Below are 19,538 nucleotides of genomic sequence, written 5' to 3'. Positions count from 1 at the left end.
AAAACCTAAGCTGTCTGTGGACATCTAGGTAATGAAGTACTTTCTCACTATCCCCCTGAGGGTTGGGGAAAAAGGTAGGCAGGTGAATGGCCTGGTTTCAAGGATAAGTCATTCACTACTTTGGGTGTGAATGATAGGTTAGTCCTGAGTGTCACCCTGTCAAGGTGGAAGACTAAAAAGGGTGGTGTAGCCATAAGAGCTTGTAGCTCCGAGACCCTCCTGGCTGAGGTCAGAGCTACCAATTAAACAGTTTCCCATGGGCAAAATTTTATGGGAGCTTTGTCTGCTGGCTCAAAGGGGGTCAAGTTGAGTTTTTCTAATACATAGTTAATGTCCCAGGGAGGAGGGGACGGTTTCCTGGGTGGTCTCAAGTGTAGTACCCCTTTGAGAAAAACGTTAATGGGAAATCTGGATGAAAGGGGTGGATCCAGAGGTAGACAGGCAGAAACTGCAGACAAATGTGCTTCTAGAGATGAGTAGGCCAGTCCTGTCTGCAGTAGTTCACACAGGTAAGACAGGATAAGAGGAATGTCACTTTCCAGCAGGTCCAACTGTCTTTTAGGACACCAAATAGAAAACCTTTTCCACTTCGAGAGATAGGATTTTCTTGTGTTAGGTTTCCTGGCCTCGTGCAGGACATTGAGCATGTCCTCATTGTACAGGTACCTGAAGGAGATCAGAATCCTATCAGCCACAGGGTAAGATGCAGGGATTGCCACTGTGGCTACATCAGAGTTCCCTTGTGCTGTGTGAGCAGGTCCACTGAGGGGGGTAACTTGTGGCAATTGCCCTTGGACAAATGAAGGAAAAGGGGGAACCAGTGCTGTCTTGGCCAGTAGGGAGTCACCAGCAAGATTTTTGGTGAGTCCTGCTGAATTGTCAGCACGACCTTTTGAATCAAGGGGAAGGGGGGAAAGCACAGAGAAATTTCCCCTTCCAGGACACTGAGAAGGCATCTGTTACCAGTGCCTTGGGGTTGGGTGCCCTGATGCAGTAACAAGGAAGTTGACTGTTTATGAAGGAGGCGAACAGGTCTATTTCAGGTATACCCCAGCTTTGGACCAGATCCAGGAAAACATCTCTGTGAAGCATCCATTTGTGGTTATTTGATATGGTCCTGCTTAGGTAATCTGCCTGTGAGTTGTGCAGGGAGGGTATGTAGTCTGCCTGTAGGGTAATTCCCTGTGAGGTGGCCAATTCCCACACCTGCAGAACTAGCCTGCATAGGAGGTATGATTTTGTCCCTCCCTGTTTGTTGAGATACCACAGGACTGTGGTGTTGTCCGTGAATATCTTGAGAGGACCTTGCTCTAGATAGGGCTGGAAGGCTTGTAGAGCATAGAGGATTGCTCTCATTTCTTGAATCTTTATGTGGTCTAGTTTGTGTCTGTCTATCCACAAACCTTGCACTTTTCTTTGTCCTAGAGTTGCTCCCCATCCCAGATCTGAAGCATCTGTATGCATAGTCTGGGATGGTGTGGGTGTGTGTAGAGGGAGGCCTGGGTTCCTGGCCACCTGAGCCACCCACCATTGCAATTCCTGTTTCAAGAAGGGAAGGAGGGGAACCCTGAACTCTAGGGGATGGGAGTGCTGAGTCCACACTGACCGAAGATACCACTGCAGTTTCCTCATGTGCAGTCTTGCTAAGGGAAACGTGGGTATGGTGGCTGCCATGTAACCCAAAAGTCTCAGAAATTGCCTTGCTGTCAGTTCTGATGCTTGAAGTGCACCAAGTAGGTGGTGTGTCAGGGACAGCACCTCCTCTGGTGGTAGGAAGGCCTTCATAATGTCTGTCTGGATTCTGCAACCCAGGAAGACAATGTCCTGTGCGGGCTCCAGTTGAGACTTTGGGAAGTTTATTAGAAATCCTAGAGACTGCAAGAGGAGCAAAAGGGCCTGGGTGTGAAGAAGAAGAGTCTTCTGATCGTCTGCTTGAATTAGAAGGTCATCTAGGTAGGGGAATATTTGGATGCCCTTTGTCTTGCAGTAAGCGATGATGGAGCCAGACATTTTGTGAATACCCTGGGAGTAGTGGAAAGCCCACAGGGCAAGGCACAGAACTGAAAATGGAATGAGCCTGCCAGAAATCTGAGGTATTTCTTGTAGGTGGGCTTTACTGGCATGTGAAGGTAGGCATCCTTTATGTCCAGGATTGCCATGAAACTTTGAGGTAGGAGGTGGGGAAAGAGTGAGCATCCTGAAGGCAGGAACTTTTAAGAAAGGGTTGAGACGAGAGAGGTCTTGTATAGGCCTCCATAGTCCATCCTTTTCTGGGGACCATAAAGATTCTGGAGTAGAATCCTTTTCTTTTCAATTCTGTAGGCATTGGTTTTCTAGTGCCTTGTATTAGCAAGGTTTGCAGTACACAGGTAGGAGCAGCTGTCTAGTGGGTGGCTGAGGCATGCCCAGCCTTGTTGTAGGAATTCATGCCCAGCCTTGTTGTAGGGGTGATCCAGGTCATAAAGTAACCATTATATATGATGGACAAAACTTATTTGTATGAGGTAATGAGAGACCACACGGGGAGACAGTGAGAGAGATCGGCAGGGGAAGGGATGCGGGAGGGGTGGGGTGAGAGATTGGCAGGTAGTCAGATACTACCTGCCCTATATGAAAAGGGAGGCCTTTGGCTGGAGGAAGGAGAAACTCTAGCCAGAGGGGGATGTCTTCTAGGGGGTCTCTTGGACCTGGAGGGAGTTGTAGGCCTATTGGTTTTTCTGATGAACCGAGTCTTGGCTGGGTAGTTCCTGTGGAACTTAGGGATGGCTGAGACTAGCTGGTGTTTTAGGTCCTGCAATTCATTGCTTTTTTGTTGCAGAGACTTGAAGAGGTCAGCCACTTTTCCACTAGGCAGAGTGATCTGAAGGAGCAATAATAAGTTTGGCCCTGTAGTCGTCAGGGAGGGGCTGAAGGCGTACCCAAGAGTATCTTCTTAACGCTGAAGCTGATGCAGCTGACTTAGCTGAGGCTTCAGCTGCATCATAACTGCATCTTATGGAGTGTCTACTCACTGGGAGAGGAGAGCTAACAGGGAGGTCAAAGAAGCTTTGGCTGCACAATCTTGAATGTTAGCCAATTCCTTAGTGGCTTTGTCCAGCAGTGGTATGGAATACTTGATCATGTGAGTTTGGTAGTTAGTGGCTCTGAATGACAAGGTGGCAGAAGTGTACATTTTCTTTCCCAATCTTTCCATTGTCTTGCTGTCCTTGTCAGCTGGAAGAATGGTTGTAGTAGGGAGCAGCTTGGAAGCCCTATCAGTAGAACTGGAGATAGTGGCTGGGTCAGCCAGGGGGCACTTAATCAGAAATTTCTCTGTTTCAGAGACTTTGTAGTCTACCTGCCCTGCGTGGGGCTGGTGGTTGGGAGTCAGGGTTGATGGAAGCAGAGGAAAAGGCATCCAAGAAGGCCTGCTGAATAGGAGGGATAGCAGAAGGACTGGGAGAATCCATCTGTATCAGGTCCATAAAACCTCTTCTGCACTTCAGTCATATCTGAGGCTTCCCACTTAAAGTGGTCTTTCATCTTGTTGATAGTTTCCCCAAAAGTTAAATCCTCCACTTGGGAGTCGCGCTCAATGGAGCCTTCTTCTGGAGATCCATATCCTGTGGCGAAAGAGATCTGAGAGGAGTAGCAGAGGGAATCCTCTGAGGAATCAGACAGTTCCTCCTCTTCCAGTTGGTCTACCCACCTTTCAGGAATTAGTGGCCTGGGACTTAGGAGAGGAGGAGCAGTGCAAGGGGTTCCTATTGTAGTAGGCCTAAGCGCCATAATGGCATTGAATAAACTCTGGCTGAAGGCCTGCCAATCAGCATGCGTTCAAAAGCAGGAGATAAATGTTTTGTTTGTTTTTTCTTAAGAGGTCTAGCAGGGGTCCGGCTGGGTGAAGGCCTTGAGCCAGAAGTAGGGATGAGGGCAGCAGAATCCGATGTGCCCACAGAGAGCACTGGTCCCCCCCCCGGAGTTTAAGAGAGGCGCCGGTATAGCCTCTACGGATGTGCCATCCGCTCGAGATTGTGCGGTTTCCTCAGAGGTACCAGCTTTATCCAAACTGGTGGAAGCTGAATCCTCGGTCAGGCTGATGTCGGCCAAAGGCTGAGGAACAGCCAGTAGAGGCGCAGCTGAAGAAGTAGGCCGCAAGGTCTTGACCCTCTTCTTAGGTGGTTCAGATGGGGCATCGGACGAACACTATTTGTTTTAACCACTGGTTTTCTAAGGACAGATGTAAAGCCTGTAATTTTAACCGCTGGTTTTCTAAGGACAGATGTAAAGCCTGTAAATGGCGATGCAAGGTCTTAGGGATGAATGACTGACAAATAGTGCAGTTCTCGTGGTCGTGTTCCTTACATAAACAAAAGAGGCACTGATCGTGGGTGTCTTTCTGGGGAATCTGCAGACCACGCTTACACTTGCCCTTTCCGGATGACATCAACAGATTATATAAAAACAGTAGAACTGAAAGGATCCCCAGTGGGGTACTTAATTGAATTTTTCTTGATCCGATGTCCGCAAGAAGCAGGAGCACCTGGCGTATGACTGGCGGCTGAAAAGTTCTGAGTGCTAGTGCATGCAGACGTCACTTTTATGGCCCACTTTCCTGCTGTCACATTAGATGTCCGACGCACCTAGAGGAACGGAAAATCTTTAGAATCCTGGCCTGACAAAGTGGAGAGGAAGAAGGGTAAACCCACATGTAGAATAGTGCAACACTGGAATAGAAGGACATCCCTTTACCTTCAGACTCTTCAGTGACAACATTCCACCTCTGGACTTGACGATCCTTGTAATCCCCTCCATTCTAACCTTCTTCTTGTATATCATCTTCATTAAATTCAGGTTTTTACCTTGATTGTAATTTTCTCAGTTTTACTTAAAAAAAAATGCAATGGTTAACTCCAGTTGTCCCTTTGCACATTGGAGGGGTTCACTACTGATTGCATTTTAATATTAAGTTTTCACTGGCTGTAATCTTGTGTCATTACTAACACTTTTATATTCTTACTAGTATCTATATGTATATTATCTGTTTGTTGTGTCATTGCAGCCCAAGCTGAGCCTAAAATTGGTCAGCTGTGATCAGTGCTCTAACCCCAGTAAACATACACACATACATACGTATGTATGTAAATAAACAAACAAGTGCATCAAATCACATCAAAACAACATTCAAACCACAGTACACTGCAGTGTTGAAATGTTTTCTCGCCCTTGTTAAACCTGCTCTGCATTAATGCAACTCACCTGACACATTTGGAAATACAGAGCTGGCACAACAAAATTTCTTATCTGGTGTTTCTGTTCTGATTACAGAGAAATTTAAAATTGACTAAAGATGTATAGTCTTAACTGCTCCTCCTCAAAACTGGAAAAATAATGCTCATTTAAGATCAACCATGTTTAATGTGGATGCTGAAAAAGAGGCTCTTTATCTCAGAAGCAAGATAACTTATTTTAACATAAAGTGATTTGCTATGAGGTACTTGCCAAATTATAAGAATCACAAATGCTACTAACCATGAACAAGAGAAGGCTGGATGCTATTTACATACTGAACTGCATTCTTGAAGAACACAAGCATCGTAGAGTACACCACTTGGTTCTTGTACTTCACATGATTCTCATTGTCAAAACTGCTCAAGTAACGGCTGAGATCTTTCATTCTATGCAAAATGTCAGCAAAGCTCCTGCAACAACAGAAAATAAATCAGCACAGACAAAAAACTAAAATGTCTGCAATGTAAACTATTTATTTGATTTTTATTTAACTAGGTAAATGGGCAATTCCATGGACCCTATCAGAGATTAACATATAGGAAAAACAAAGGCAATTCCCCAGAGTGTTACAATAAAAATAATAAAGACAATTCACAAAGTGCTACAATAAGAAAAAGAACACAAGCAGATGTTGAACCAGAGAGGATGCTGTAGGTTTATGGTCAAACTGAATACATTTACACAACATAAGCAAATTCATATACACACATTCACAAAATAGTATATTGCTGCACAGCATCTCTTAGTATACGCAAAGACAAATGTTGAAATCTTGACAACATAATTAAAAAGCTATATTTATTATTATAGAGGCAAACGAAGTACTAAAACACAGAAGTAATTTCAATCAAAGAGGCAATGTATGGGGAGTCCTACCTATAGTCCAATGCTGTCAAAGCAGTGTCAGGCATATGTGCTTTTAAAAGGAGTTATCAAACTTTTGTTTCTGCACTGAGTCTAGTTGTTTTTTCTACATATTCTTGATGTTCAGGAAATCCAAATGGCAAATGCTACTTTCTTACAAACCCCTATATAACAAGCTGGATAGCCAGCTGCCTCATAGATAGGTTGCAGGGAATTAGGATGGTGAGATCACCTTCACAAAGACGCTAGTCACCAGTGAAGTCCCTCAGGGGGTCTGTGCTGGGCCTGCTCCTCTTTGACATCTACTTCTTGGAAGTAAAGGTCAATGTCAAAGGGCTCTGGCTGACCAAGTTCACAGATGATTGCAGACTAAGTGCAATAATACAATCCCTCTCAAGAAGCAAACATCTTAGAACAGGGTCTAAGACATGCAAATGACTGATGTCAAACTCATGGCTTAAAACTCAATGCCAAGAAATGTATTATAGTAATTTTTTTTTGGGGGGGGGGGGAGACCACCCCAGGAAACTATGTCATCGACAAAAAAATCCTAAGAATTGACCCATTAGTTAGGGATCTGGAATCACATGGAGACAGTAACTTATCCTTTGACCAACATGTTTCCAAGGTAGTAAGGAAGTCCTTTTATGTTGCTCAACTTATAAGAGCATGGAACCTAGGTCCAGGGAAGTCATCTTACTATACTTTGCCATTATCAGAACTACCACTGAGTATAATATGTCTCCTTCAGTATGTAGCTTACCAAACAGATGCAGCAATTGGAACATCTTCAAAGGTTCCTTGCAAAAAGAATACAGGGCATAAACACAATATCCTACGCAGATTGTCTCAAAGCCCTGTCTCTATACTTGGCCTCCTACAGACTGCTGAGAGGCGATCTATGCCTGGCATACAAGGCATCCCTGGACCCTGATCTGATGAACCTTTTGCACATCTACAAAACAAAACCAGCATCGGAACTACCAGATCTAAAGACCTACATTTTGCTTGAGACATAAACAGGACATGTTGAAAATACAGATATGTATCTCATTTGGGATAGGCTCCCCCATCCATGGGAAAATCCGCCCCAACCCTATTTAAGTGTAATATGGACAACTGGGTGAGAAACTGAAAATTCATCCCTGGTCTCTGATGGACAGAGGCAGTCAATAAATCATGACACAACCAACAATCACCCCCCCCCCCTTAAAAAAGTCTAAAACATATAACTTGTGGGACACATTAGGATTGTACTGTTAGGCTTATAAAGGATTGTACTGCTAGGCTTATAAAGGCCCTAATGGTCATTAGCCTAGAATACACTTATGAACCTACGTGTGCCTATGACTTAAGTAATAATTTAATAAAGGTAAAAAAAAAAAAAAAAACTAAGCACTACTGAAAAAATTCTGATTGTCACTTTACAAAAATTGCAAGACAAATGTGTTCTTGTTATCACTAGACAGTTTAAAACTAAACCATCAGAATGGATTACAAAACAACTCAAGAAAAGTACAGTTGTGTACACTTACCATAAATGTAGATGTTCTTGTGTATTCACTGTTGCAGTCATCACGTTTGGGTTATCCCTGCCAGGGTAGTCCTCAGCCAGCCCGAATACTAGAAGCTTAGTATTTCTGTGTCATTTGCTGTTGCTTCAAGACTGACGTCAGGTCATCGGTAGTATAAAGTAAGGTAGCCAACGCCATTACATCAATTTTTCTTGCCCTGTCAAGAGCCCCCATGTGGGAGCCAGGTTCTGGTCGAAGAACCCCACCAGTAGAACGTAAATACCAAAATGTCCCTTGTAAGGAGAGAGAAGAAAAAAAGAGGGGGATGGAGGGAAGGAAACCAGGATTGCAACAGTGAATACACTCAAACATCTACATTTATGGTAAGTGTACACAATTGTACTATGTTCTTCATGTTTCACTGTTGCAGTCATCACATTTGGGCTGATTTCCAAAGCTGAGGAAAAGGGTGGAGGCAGTCAAGGAGACTAGGGGCTGGCTAGGATGCCCTGCAAGACTGCAGTGGCAAAGCCTGCCCTGGATTTGGAGAAGATAGATAGGTGGTAATGTTTGGTGAAAGTGTGAACAGATGTCCAGGAGGCAGCCTCCAGGATGTCCCTAGAAGGGACTCCTCTGAGGAAAGCTGCAGAGGTGGAGGCTGCTCTGGTGGAGTGAGTCCTGACCCCCTTAGGGGGAGGCTTTCCGTGTTGCTTGTAACAGAAATGGATGCAGTGTGCTATCCATTTGGAAATTGTTTGTTTGGAGATGGCTTTGCCCCTGCAGCAAAGCTAACCAGCAATTGATCAGACTTTCTGAAAGATTTAGTCCTGTCTAGATAGAATCTGAGCTGTCTGTGCACATCTAGAGAGTGAGGATCCTTTCCCCTTGTTCTGTGGGTTAGGGAAAAAGGTGGGCAAATGAATGGATTGGTTGAGAGCCACACTGGACACCACTTTGGGCATGAAGGATGGGTTAGTCCTGAGGGAAACCCTGTCAGCATGGAAGATGATGAAGGGCTCTACAGCCATGAGTGCTTGTAGCTCAGAAACCCTTCTGGCTGAAGTGATGGCCAGGAGAAAAGCGGTCTTCCAGGAGAAACATTTTAACTCTACTGAAGATGCTGGTTTGAAAGGGGCAGGGTGAGCTTTTCCAACACAAAGTTAAGGTCCCATGCTGGGGTAGGTGCTCTTCTGGGTGGCCTCAAGTTGCTAGCCCTTCTTAGGAATTGTTTGATCAGAGGGTGTGAGAAAAAGGGGCTGCTCAGTGGAGAAATGAGCAGAGACACAAATTTTAATTGAGGAAAAAGAGAGACCACTGTGTAGCAGGTCAGCTAAGTAATCCAGAATGAGAGGGAGGGAGGGCTGTGCCATATCGGCTCCCTTAGCCTGAATCCAGGTGCAGAAACTTTTCCATTTGTCAGCATAAGACTTTCTAGTGCTAGGGCGTCTGGCCTCATGTATGACATCTAGAACCTGTTTACTGAGGTTGACAGATTGATCATTGGTTAGGGAATAAGCCAAGCTGCCAAATTGAGGGTCTGCAATTGGGGATGCATAAATTCTCCTTCCCTCTGGGTCAGGAGGGTTGGGGTATGAGTGAGATGCCATGGTGGCAGTGGGGACAGGCTGCGCAGCAGTGGGTACCAGTGCTGGCGAAGCCAGTCTGGAGCAATAAGAATTGTCCTTGTTTTTTCCTCCCTTATTTTGAGCAGTACCCTGGGGATGAGAGGTAGTGGAGGAAAGGCAGAGACTGATAGACTGACCCAGGGGAAGGACAGGGCATCCACTTTCCAAGTCATGCAGTGATGCCCCCTGGTGCAGAACTTGCTGAGCTGATGGTTGGTGTGGGAGGCAGAGAGGTCGATCTTCGGGGTGCCCCATTTCTGAGTTATTAGGGTGAAGGTTCTTTTGTCTAGCTGCCACTCGTGTGGGTCCAGAAGACTTCTGCTTAAGTGGTCTTCCAGAGAGTTTACAGAACCTGGCAGGAATTGTGCTAACAGGTAGAGTTGCATGGCAGAGGCTGTGTGCCAAAAAGTCATGGCCAGCCTGCATAGAGGGTAGGAGTGAGTCTCTCCCTGCTTGTTGACATACCACATCACAGTGGTGTTGTCTGTTTTGATCAGGAGCGTCCCTGGGGAGAGAAGGGGCCTGAAAGCTGTCAATGCGTGCCGGACAGCTAACACCTCTTTTTGATTTATGTGCAGATGGATTTGCTTTGGGCTCCACTGGCCCTGTATGCACCTGCCATCCAGGTGTGCACCCCAAGCATAGTCTGATGCATCTGTGGTGAGGGTCTGGGCAGTGGGGGTTGGTGAGAAAGGTAGCCCCTTGTTGTGGGAGCATGCTGCTGCCCACCAAAGAAAATATTTCCTGAGGCAAGGTATCATGGGTATAAGTTTCCAGGTCTTGAGAGTGTTGACACCAAATGCTTTTTAGGTACCACTGAAGTTTCCTCATATGCAGTTTGGCATATGGAATGAGTAGAATGCAAGATGCCATGAACCCCAGAGCTTGCAGGACTTTCCTTGCAGATAACTGGGGTCTGGTGGCTAGTTGAGAGAAGTAGGCTGTCAGGTAAGTTTGCTTTTCTGTTGTACTGAATGCCATCTTCGATGCTGTGTCCAGTCTTGCTCCCAGGAATAAAATCCTTTGGGTGGCTACTTGTTTGGATTTCTTTTCGTTGATAGTGTACCCTAGGGAGGTCAGTAGGGACTTTACAAAGGGCCAGGTGCTTCAGCAGCTTTTCCTGACTGTCGGCCTGAATTAGGCAGTCTAAGTATGGGTACATTTGGATATTCCTTTGTCTGCAAAAGGCAATGGCCAGAGCCAGATATTTTGTGAAAACTCTGGGAGCAGTAGATAAGCCAAAGGGAAGTGCAGAGAACTGAAAGTGCTGAGATCCTGCCCTGAAACACAGATATTTCCTGCAGGATTCCCTGATAGGAATGTGGAGGTAGGCCTCTTTTAGGTCTAGGGTGGCTAGCCAAGCATTCTTGGAGAGCATGGGTAGCAGTTGCTGGAGGGTGAGCATTTTGAATTTTGAGATCACCAGGAAGGTATTTAAAATGGATTAATCGAGGATGGGGTGCCAGGTGTCCTCTTTTCTGAGTACCAGAAAAAGTCTGGAGTAGAAACCTTGGCCTTTCTGTTCTGCATGAATGTACTCTATTGCCCTCATACAGAGCAGGGAAAGGACTTGCTTTTGTACCTCTATGCCTACTTGTTTGGAGGTAGATCTGGGAACCCTTTTGGAGTTGGAAGAGTGTGGAAAGAAAATTTGTATCCCTGGGACACTATGTTGAGGACCCAGTGGTCATTGGTAATGGTGCCCAGGTGGTTGTGTGAAAGAGTTTTCCTCCTAGGGGTAAGTGAAGGTGGGCAGAGGGAGGGGGTGGGAGAGGAGAGTCATTGTGAGTTCTTACCATGAGGGGGTGGCTTAGAACTCCCTGTTTTTGAAGTGGAGGAATGCCAGTGTTTTGATCTCTGCATTCCCTGTGGCTGCTGTCTGGGGGGGTCTGCTTCCACGGGGTCTGGGCTGAAATGACCTGGTGGGAGCAGGAAAGGACCAGTGCTTGGAGGGGCAATGCCTGCTGAACCCGGGTGGCCGGACCTGTAAGAAATTCTTAACTGTCTGCATAGATTATAGCTTTTTCTTCCATCCTTTTTAAGATGATCTCTGCCTTAGTGCCAAATAGGTTGTCTTTGTGCAAGGGTGCATCCAACAATTTCACATGGTCTGGCAAGGGCTGTTCCTTAAGCCATGCATGCCTTCTAAGGACAGAATCGGTGACTGCTGCCCTGCAAGAAGCTTCTAGGGCATCAAAACCACAGTGCTAGGTGTGCTTAGTTACTTGACTTGCAGAATGCATTAACTCTTGTAACTATTTTAGATTCTGCACAAGCAGGAAAGGAAGATACTTTTTGTTTGAGGAATTCCATTATGTTGCTGAAATTTTAGCATATGGAACTGGCAATTTAGTGCTTTGATAGCAAGAGTAGCAGAGGTGTATACTTTTTTACCCCATCTGGCTAGTGCTCGGGAATCCCTATCTGAGGGGCTGGTGATTCTTAGCAGAAGTTGCTTTAATTCCTTTAGGCCCTTGAGAAATTACCTCAGGGTCAGCAGTAGGATTTTTAAAAATAAATTTGTGTGAGTCAGGGACTCTGTAATACCTGTCAGGTTTTCTTGGTGCAGGAGGGAGGGTGTCAGGAGTCAAACTGGATTCCAGGAAAACATCCAGGACTGGGGGAATGGCCAGTGGTCTGTGCTGTGGAAGATCTAAGAATTCCCTGAGTATCTTTTTAGACTGAGGGTAGTCCTGACATTCCCACTGGAAATGTTCCCTTAAGGTATGAAGGGTTTCCCCAAAGGAAAAGTCCTCGGGGGAGAGGCTGAAGGAATGGAGTTTTCTGCATCAGAATCTTCATAAGCAGAGAGGGGTTGCATGTCTTCATATTCAGATGCATCAGAGTCATCAGACTCCTATTCAGACAAAACTACTGGGGACAGATCTCTTTTTCTTTTGGAAGGGGTGCCTTGGCTTCCCCTGATCAGCATAAGGTCTTCTGCCACTTTAAGCATTTAAGACTGAGGCAAGGAAGCAGGTGCCTGAGATTGGGTCGTCGGTTTCTTGGGTGTGGTTCGTACCCTGGGCCTTAGAAATTTGGTAGTTTTCGAAAGAACGGTTGATGTGAAAGAAGTCGTTTGTTTATGTTGAGAATTGGTAGTGCGAAGTACTTCCTCGGAAGCCGGTGCCTGCTCAGCGGTTCCAGACCCATCCAAGGGAGAGACAACCGCAGGATCCTTAGTTGAAGAAGAGTTTTGTGGTATACCGGACTCTGAAAGGGTCTCGGTAGTGGCCTGCGAATCCAAAGAAGTGGGCATCAGGGGCTGCGAAAGTGCATCACTGAGGACCGGAGAATGGAAGACTAGCTTAATGGAAGTGTCATCGGTAGATTTGGACCTGCACGGTCTGTCTCTGTCTTCATCCTTATAGTTTTTCGGAAGAGCTGCTGTCAGATGGCTTGCCAAAGCCATATTGGAATTCGAGGACTGTAAGCGAAAATATCTAGCTAAAATAAGGGCCCCGATGACGAATAGTTCTGGTGTTGAACAAAGCACAAAATCGACAGCGAGGGAACGTCATGGTCTGGGCCTAAGCAAGTGACACAGTAAGAATGAAAGTCTCGGTGTGGTATTTGCTTTCTACAGTGAGGCAATTGTTAACTTTCTCTGACATTGGTTAGTGCAAGAAAAAAGGATTCCCAAAGGGGTACTTAGCTTTAGAAGACTTCAGCTTCAATTCGGAAGACGAAACTCAGGTAGCAGCCGACCAGCACTCATGCAAACTGCTTCTGCTTCGGGCTCTGCATCAAGAAAGACTGATTTAATGGCGTCAGCTGCCTTACTTTATACTACTGATGACCTGATGTCAGTCCTGAAGCGACAGCAACTGACACAGAAATACTAAGCCTCTGGTATTCGGGCCGGCTGAGGGCCACCCTGGCAGGGATAACCCAAATGTGATAACTGCAACATTGAAACATGAAGAACATCACTTAAATATATGATGAAACATGTCACAAATGGAAAAAAAAACATTCAAAGGCACAAATAAATATACTTACAGCTGAACACCTTTCCCAAAAACAATAAATGCTTCTGGCAGAAGATGAACCTTTTAACCAGTTGCAAATTTTTGACTCAAGACACATATTAGGATAGACGTCCAAGATGGCTGCACACTATGATTACAGCTCTTCCAGTGTGAAAAATGAAATTGAAAAAAAGCTAGTAAAACCTACCAAGCTGGGTAAAATTCAGTTGCTGACTAGAATTACATTGTCTGGATGCCAATAAATAAGAACATTTAGAAAAAGTAAGAGAAAATCAATCAGAAAATAAGAAAAAAAATCTGGCTGAAAATCTTGCAGCTGTTTAGCAAAAAGCAGTTTAAGTTTCAGCTTTGGTACATGAAATGGCTTCTAGCAACTTACAGGAAAAATAAATCAAATGCACTCAGGGGGTGTTTAAATAAGTGAAACACTGAATGAACATATAGAGTCAAACAATAAAAAGCTGGAAAAATAGAAGCTTTAGATATTCAGATAAACTGATAAAACTGCAAAAATCAGATGTTAAAAATGGAAAAAAAAAAGTTGGGTGAGCATAAGGTTTCTCAAGAACTGCTATTTAAAAAATAGTAGTTAGAAGATGGAACACACACAGCAAACCTGATATTTTCTGTTGTACCATAGAAACTGGAAGGATCAGACTGCATTTGCTTTATAAAACTACAAACATGCCACTGGACTGGTGTTCCATAACAGGATTTGTCAATTGAGAGGCCACATCATGTGTATGCTTCAAATATAGCTACGAGAAAAAACAGCCAAGATCCATATTAGTAGAGATACAATCTTACCAACATAACAGTTGCTCCTGACAAAATTGTGTCAGAAGGAAAAATTATCAGAAATGGAGACAACACAGTGTTTGTGAAAAATGATTATTCACAGTACATCAGGCAGAAGAGAAGCAAGTTTATCCCAGCAAACAGGAAATGATGAGTGGCAGATGCAAGACTCAAGATGCTGTATCCAGCTTTTTCTTTAGACTATGTCTTCCTGGAGAATCTAAGACATCTGTGAATGAAAAATAAGGTAAAAAGAAAACAAAAATGTTTATCAAACAAACAGTGAGCCAGCAAGCAGAAGGGGACTCTGCATCTCATTCTTGATGATAAAAATAAAGCCCACAGACAGACTTTGCCAGTGAAAACTTTTTCCATCGCTCCAGTGGAAAATGCTTGAGTAACAAAAAAAGCACAAGAGCAGACTAGAAGAATCTGGAGTATCTTGAGTATCTCGGACTTAAACCAGAGACTGGAGTTGGGAGATGGAGAGGATCAGGTAGATTTGTAACACTGTGAAATTAGTGAATAAATGGGAGAAGATAAAATGTCAGTCCCATTCAGGGTTGCCAGACGTCCCTATTTGGGCGGGACTGTCCCGAGATCAGCAGCCTGATCCCGAGTCCCGCCCTGCCAGTTTAAATCCCGGCCAGCCTCCGCTTTGTTTGTTTTTTTTTGATTGTCCCGTATACCTGGCATACGGGCCAATCAAAAATTGCTAAACACGGAGCTTCTTGTGTTCCGCATTAAACACGAGAAGCTCCGTGTTTAGCGATTTTTGATTGGCCCATATGCCGGTATACGGGCCAATCAAAAATCGCTAAACACAGAGCTACTTGTGTTGAATGCGGAACTGCAATGCATTAAACACAAGAAGCTCCGTGTTTAGTGCAGAGCTACTGAGTGAGCTCAGTTCTTTAATGTGGAACTGTGTTCCGCATTAAAGACCTTTTTTTTTTTTGGTCTTCACTTGTCGTGAGAGACCTTCTCTTTTTTTTGTCCCTACCTAGGGGGCTGGAAATCTGGCAACCCTAGTCCCATTAGACATAGGAATAGGCATACAATATGTGACTTTGCAAGAAGAATCTGAGTAAGACTGGAATTTTTTTTTAACTGTGGTAAACTGCTGGGTGAACTACAAAGCATATACCCCTCTTTGTTATTAATGTCTGAAGCACATTGAAGTGACCGAAGTACCTATAAGCAAAACATTTTGTTCTTAATACTTGTACAAGAAATCATGATGTAAACTGTATATTCGAAACAAATTTTGCATACTGTGCAGTCAAGGGTATATTAAATGTGAAGTGAGGGGAGTCTTCTCAGTGACTGCTGTATATCTTAAAAATATTCAAGCAAGAAAGAATTTTTCTCAACTGGAAAATATCCAGGCTTTACACTGTATCAAGGTAAGAAAAGCTGGTCAGATGCAAGTTAATAGTTAATACAATAGTGTGATCCTGAGCTGCTGGTGTGTGTGTGTGTGTGTGTGTGTGTGTGTGTGTTAAAGTCTGTTAATCACATATGCAGAAATAAGACAATAATTTCCCCTGTTTTTATACAATGGATATCAAGATTCATGTCCTTGGGTTAAGACATGCGAAGGATTTTAGGCAAATAGCCTTGAAAATAAGATACAACGATAAAAAGTAGAAAATGGTAGCTCTACTTTGTATCTGCAGTCATTTTTCCATTAACAAAGGTTTTCACTGGGAGACGAATTCTACAAGTGCAAGAAGTTAATCATGAGAAGTTTAACAGTGTTCTGAGTGAAACTTAAAATCTTTCATGCATCTGCAAAGTACAAGCTTTATTTCCCCACTATCAGTTGCTTTTACTTGGAGATGATCGTCTGCAGGTAGAAGCAATTAATCACGAATAGTCTGAACATTGTCTGCTGAGTGAAATGTACAAGGTACAGTGTAATTCCAAGAAACATCAAATTACCACAAGTTACCTACACTGGCTTTAAAAAGGTAAACTAAAAACAAAGTATCCAAGCCAGTAATGCAAGTTCTATGATGCAGGATATAATCACTTTAATACTGTAGAGAGTCTATTATCGAAACGCAGTCTTTCAAAGTTTTTGGGTAGGAAAAATCAAAGTCTGAATATGTAAACATTACACATATTCACTAGCACGTGTTTTTTGAGCTTGTACTACAATTATATACTGTACAGTTTTGTACTTACAGTAAATTTGTTTTATTTTTTCTTGTTTAATGTTCATCAAAAACATTTTTATGAGTTTTTTATCCAGTTCAATTACGTTTGATTATCTGAACTACCCTACATCCCAATTAGTTTGGATAATTGACTCTCTACTTAGTTAAAAATAGAAATCTGGTTAAGAGCTTTTGTCTTACAACTCTTTCATTAGGAGTTCATCAGAACCCCATGAATTTCATACGACAGTGCACAATTTAGTTTTTTTTTTTTTTTGTTTTGTTTTATAGGTAGCCAGTGAACTTTTTCTTGCGTCTAATGTTTACTGAAAGAATGCATGCAGTGTTTCACATCTCTGAGGGGAATAGAGATATGAAAAGAACAGTCAGCATTAGTGTAAGTGAGAACACAGTGTAATATGTACTTTTAGCATGGGTAATGCCTGTGGGTGCAGCTGTCAATTTCAGGCAACTGCTCCTATATGGAGTGACAAACTTCATTTTTGAAAATTTGCATAGTGTGTTGTTTTAAGTTGAAAGGGGCAGGGGGTTCTGAAAATCTAATGAATCTATTTATTTATTTATCTTTTCTGCCTGAGTGCTTTGGTTAAAGTAAAACCTCTTGAAAATGTGACATAAATTCAGAGAGAGATGAGGAGAAGCAACTACATAAGAGATTGGCCTGCCAAACATTAATGTGTGCATGCAATCTAAAAGTTTAGCTGATAATTGGGATGTACTTTGCCAAGGATATCATGCATCCATCCAGTTTACAAAACTGTGGTTTCCTTCATCTCAGACTATACATCTGACCTACAACCTAAGCAAAGGACTGTGTGCAGGTAGCAAAGGGATGTACAGGCATGGAAACCCTAACAGCTTTCTTGGCGTAGAAAAATAATTATCTGAAGCTAATACCCTAGAAAAAGGGACTGCGACAAAGACAGTACAGGGAATGTAAGGGCCCAGTTCAGCCAAACGAAGACAGATAATAAAACATAGGGGTAAGGAGGGAGGGTGCATATACTGCTGTACTATGGTCTTCATTAGATCACCACTGCAGTATTGCTGAAAATATGGAAGATTCACTACGCTTTTATGTTGGCTGGGAGGAAGTCTGACATACAGAGATGGGATACAGTATTCCTTACAAAATGGGTCTGGCAAAACCACCTCTGGCTCAAGAAAAACCATCTGGTAAAGTTTAGTAAAAGTAACAGGATGAATGGATAGCCAAGTTGCTGCTTCTACATGGACCCTGAATCCAGATCTTTGAAATAAGCTCTGGAAGAGATACAGAATAGATGTCCTTCTATATGTTGCAGCATTCATTACATGAGGGAATCTGCTGCCGGCTGACTTAAAAGTGGGTCATAAAGTGACGTTTGGTAAAAAGCGGACATTGGCACGTACCAAGCCTCAGAACTGAATGTCCCAGGAAGAACACCAGCCTGAGATATGTGATGAAATACACAACCAGCATTCAGGCAAGCATCAGGGGAAGGCAGGGGAGGAATACTGCAACATATAGAAGAGAAGGACATCTATGGTTATGGTAAGATTTTAAACAACTATTCTAAGTCCTTCTAATTCATATGTTGCAGTATTCATCATTCATGTAATGAGGGAGAATACCAAAACGCCTGCAGAAGGAGGATTGGGTGGAGGGGCAGTAGCACTCTCTATAAACTCCTGCAGAATAGTCCTAGCAAAACCAACACTAGACCTACAAATGCCATCCAACTTGTAGTGTTTCGTGGAATTGTGTACAGAAGATCAGGTGTCTGCTTCTAATACAGAGGAAGTGTCCGGATCTTTGAAGAAAGCACCAGAAGAGGACGTGGCTCTAATGGAATAAGCCTTTACTGGGGATGTAAGAGTTTTCCCATGACACACATAGCAAAAGGAAATGGTTTTATACATCCAAGAGGAAATAGTCTGCTTGGAAACAGACCTGCCCAGGGCCCTAGGGTAACAGGAAATGAAAAGGCAATCAGATTGCCTAATAGGCTTGGTTTTGTCTAAATAAAAAATTTGTATGAATACTTGTTGGATCAAAGAATTTCCAAGGAGGAATATAATTTTTTGCTTAATTAATATCCAAAAATTCCTACGTTTTTTGGAATTCCCAAGGTACATAAAAATATAAAGAAGCCACCATTTAGACCTATAGTTGCAGCCGCAGGTTCTAAGACTCATAACCTGGCGGTCTATGTGGATAAAAAATTAAAACATATTATTAATAAATTTCCACAATTATTAAAAGATTCTTGGGACTTTTTAGGTCAATTGAAGCAGGATTTATGGTCAGCTGGTTGTTGGTTTCTTACTATTGATGTACAAGACCTTTTACCGTGTATTCCGAAACTTGAAGGTTTAAGTCTTTTCGAAGAAGTTCTCTTTACTTATTCATCCCTAAAATCTGATGAAGTACTACTCAAGTGAACTAATGAGTCTAATTTTGGAGAATAACTACATATTTTTTGGGGGTGAATATTTCAAGCAATTGAAAGGAGTTGCCATGGGTGCTGCTTGTGCCCCCTTATATGCCAACCTGGTCCTTTTGGGATGGGAACAGAAGTACATTTTTCAATGTAATACAAAATTTTCCTCATGCATCGCATATTATGGTAGATTTTTGGATGATGTTTTTATTTTGTGGAAGGGAAGTGCTGAGGAAATTCCACAATTCGTGGAATATATAAATCAGACTACAAACTATTTGAAGTTTACTTTCCAATTTCATCAGCAGGAAATTAATTTTCTTGATGTAAAGATTTTTAAAAAGCAAAACAGGTTTCATTCCAAAATCTACAGAAAAAACACCTTTTGCAATGCATACTTACATTACACTAGTCACCATCCGGTACATCAAAAAAGAAGTATTGTAAAGGGCCAGGCTGTTTGAATAGCTAGAATGACCACCATGAAGGATGATGTGATATCTGAGTTTAAGAACCTAAGGGTTATGCTCCTTGAGAGAGGTTACCCGGGCCACTTTATTGATCCAATACTTGATGAGGTGTTGGAAAAATGGGGTATTATTTATAAACCTTTATTGGGTGTGAATGAGGACATATTTAGTAACCCATTTAAGGGAGAGATTGCCTCCAATAGTATAAATTTTCAACAAGCATGTGTAGTTCAATTTAGTCCCTTGTACTCTCAGGTCAAAGCGACTTTGGTAAAAAATTGGAACATTTTCAGAACCAATTCTGAAATAATTTGCATCTTGGGTGACAAACCCATATTTTCCACCAAGGTAGGGGGTAATATTAAATCCTTGGTAGAAACAAACAAACTTTCAAATAA

General features: G+C 43.0%; 1 protein-coding gene across 2 annotated transcripts in view; it reads right to left on the bottom strand.

The window, feature by feature from the left end:
* INTS10 (integrator complex subunit 10) overlaps positions 1 to 19,538 on the bottom strand; it is a 1,128,594-nt gene that overhangs the window by 697,458 nt on the left and 411,598 nt on the right. For both annotated transcript variants that reach the window (XM_044059448.1, XM_044059449.1), the window contains exon 8: positions 5,512 to 5,681. In XM_044059448.1, coding sequence (XP_043915383.1) covers positions 5,512 to 5,681 — 170 coding nt within the window. The remainder of the gene's footprint in view (positions 1 to 5,511; positions 5,682 to 19,538) is intronic.

Source organism: Protopterus annectens, chromosome 17.part0, assembly GCF_019279795.1.
Source record: "Protopterus annectens isolate FY-2018-M chromosome 17.part0, PAN1.0, whole genome shotgun sequence".
NCBI classification, from domain to species: domain Eukaryota; kingdom Metazoa; phylum Chordata; order Ceratodontiformes; family Protopteridae; genus Protopterus; species Protopterus annectens.
This window is presented reverse-complemented; position numbering and strand designations above follow the sequence as displayed.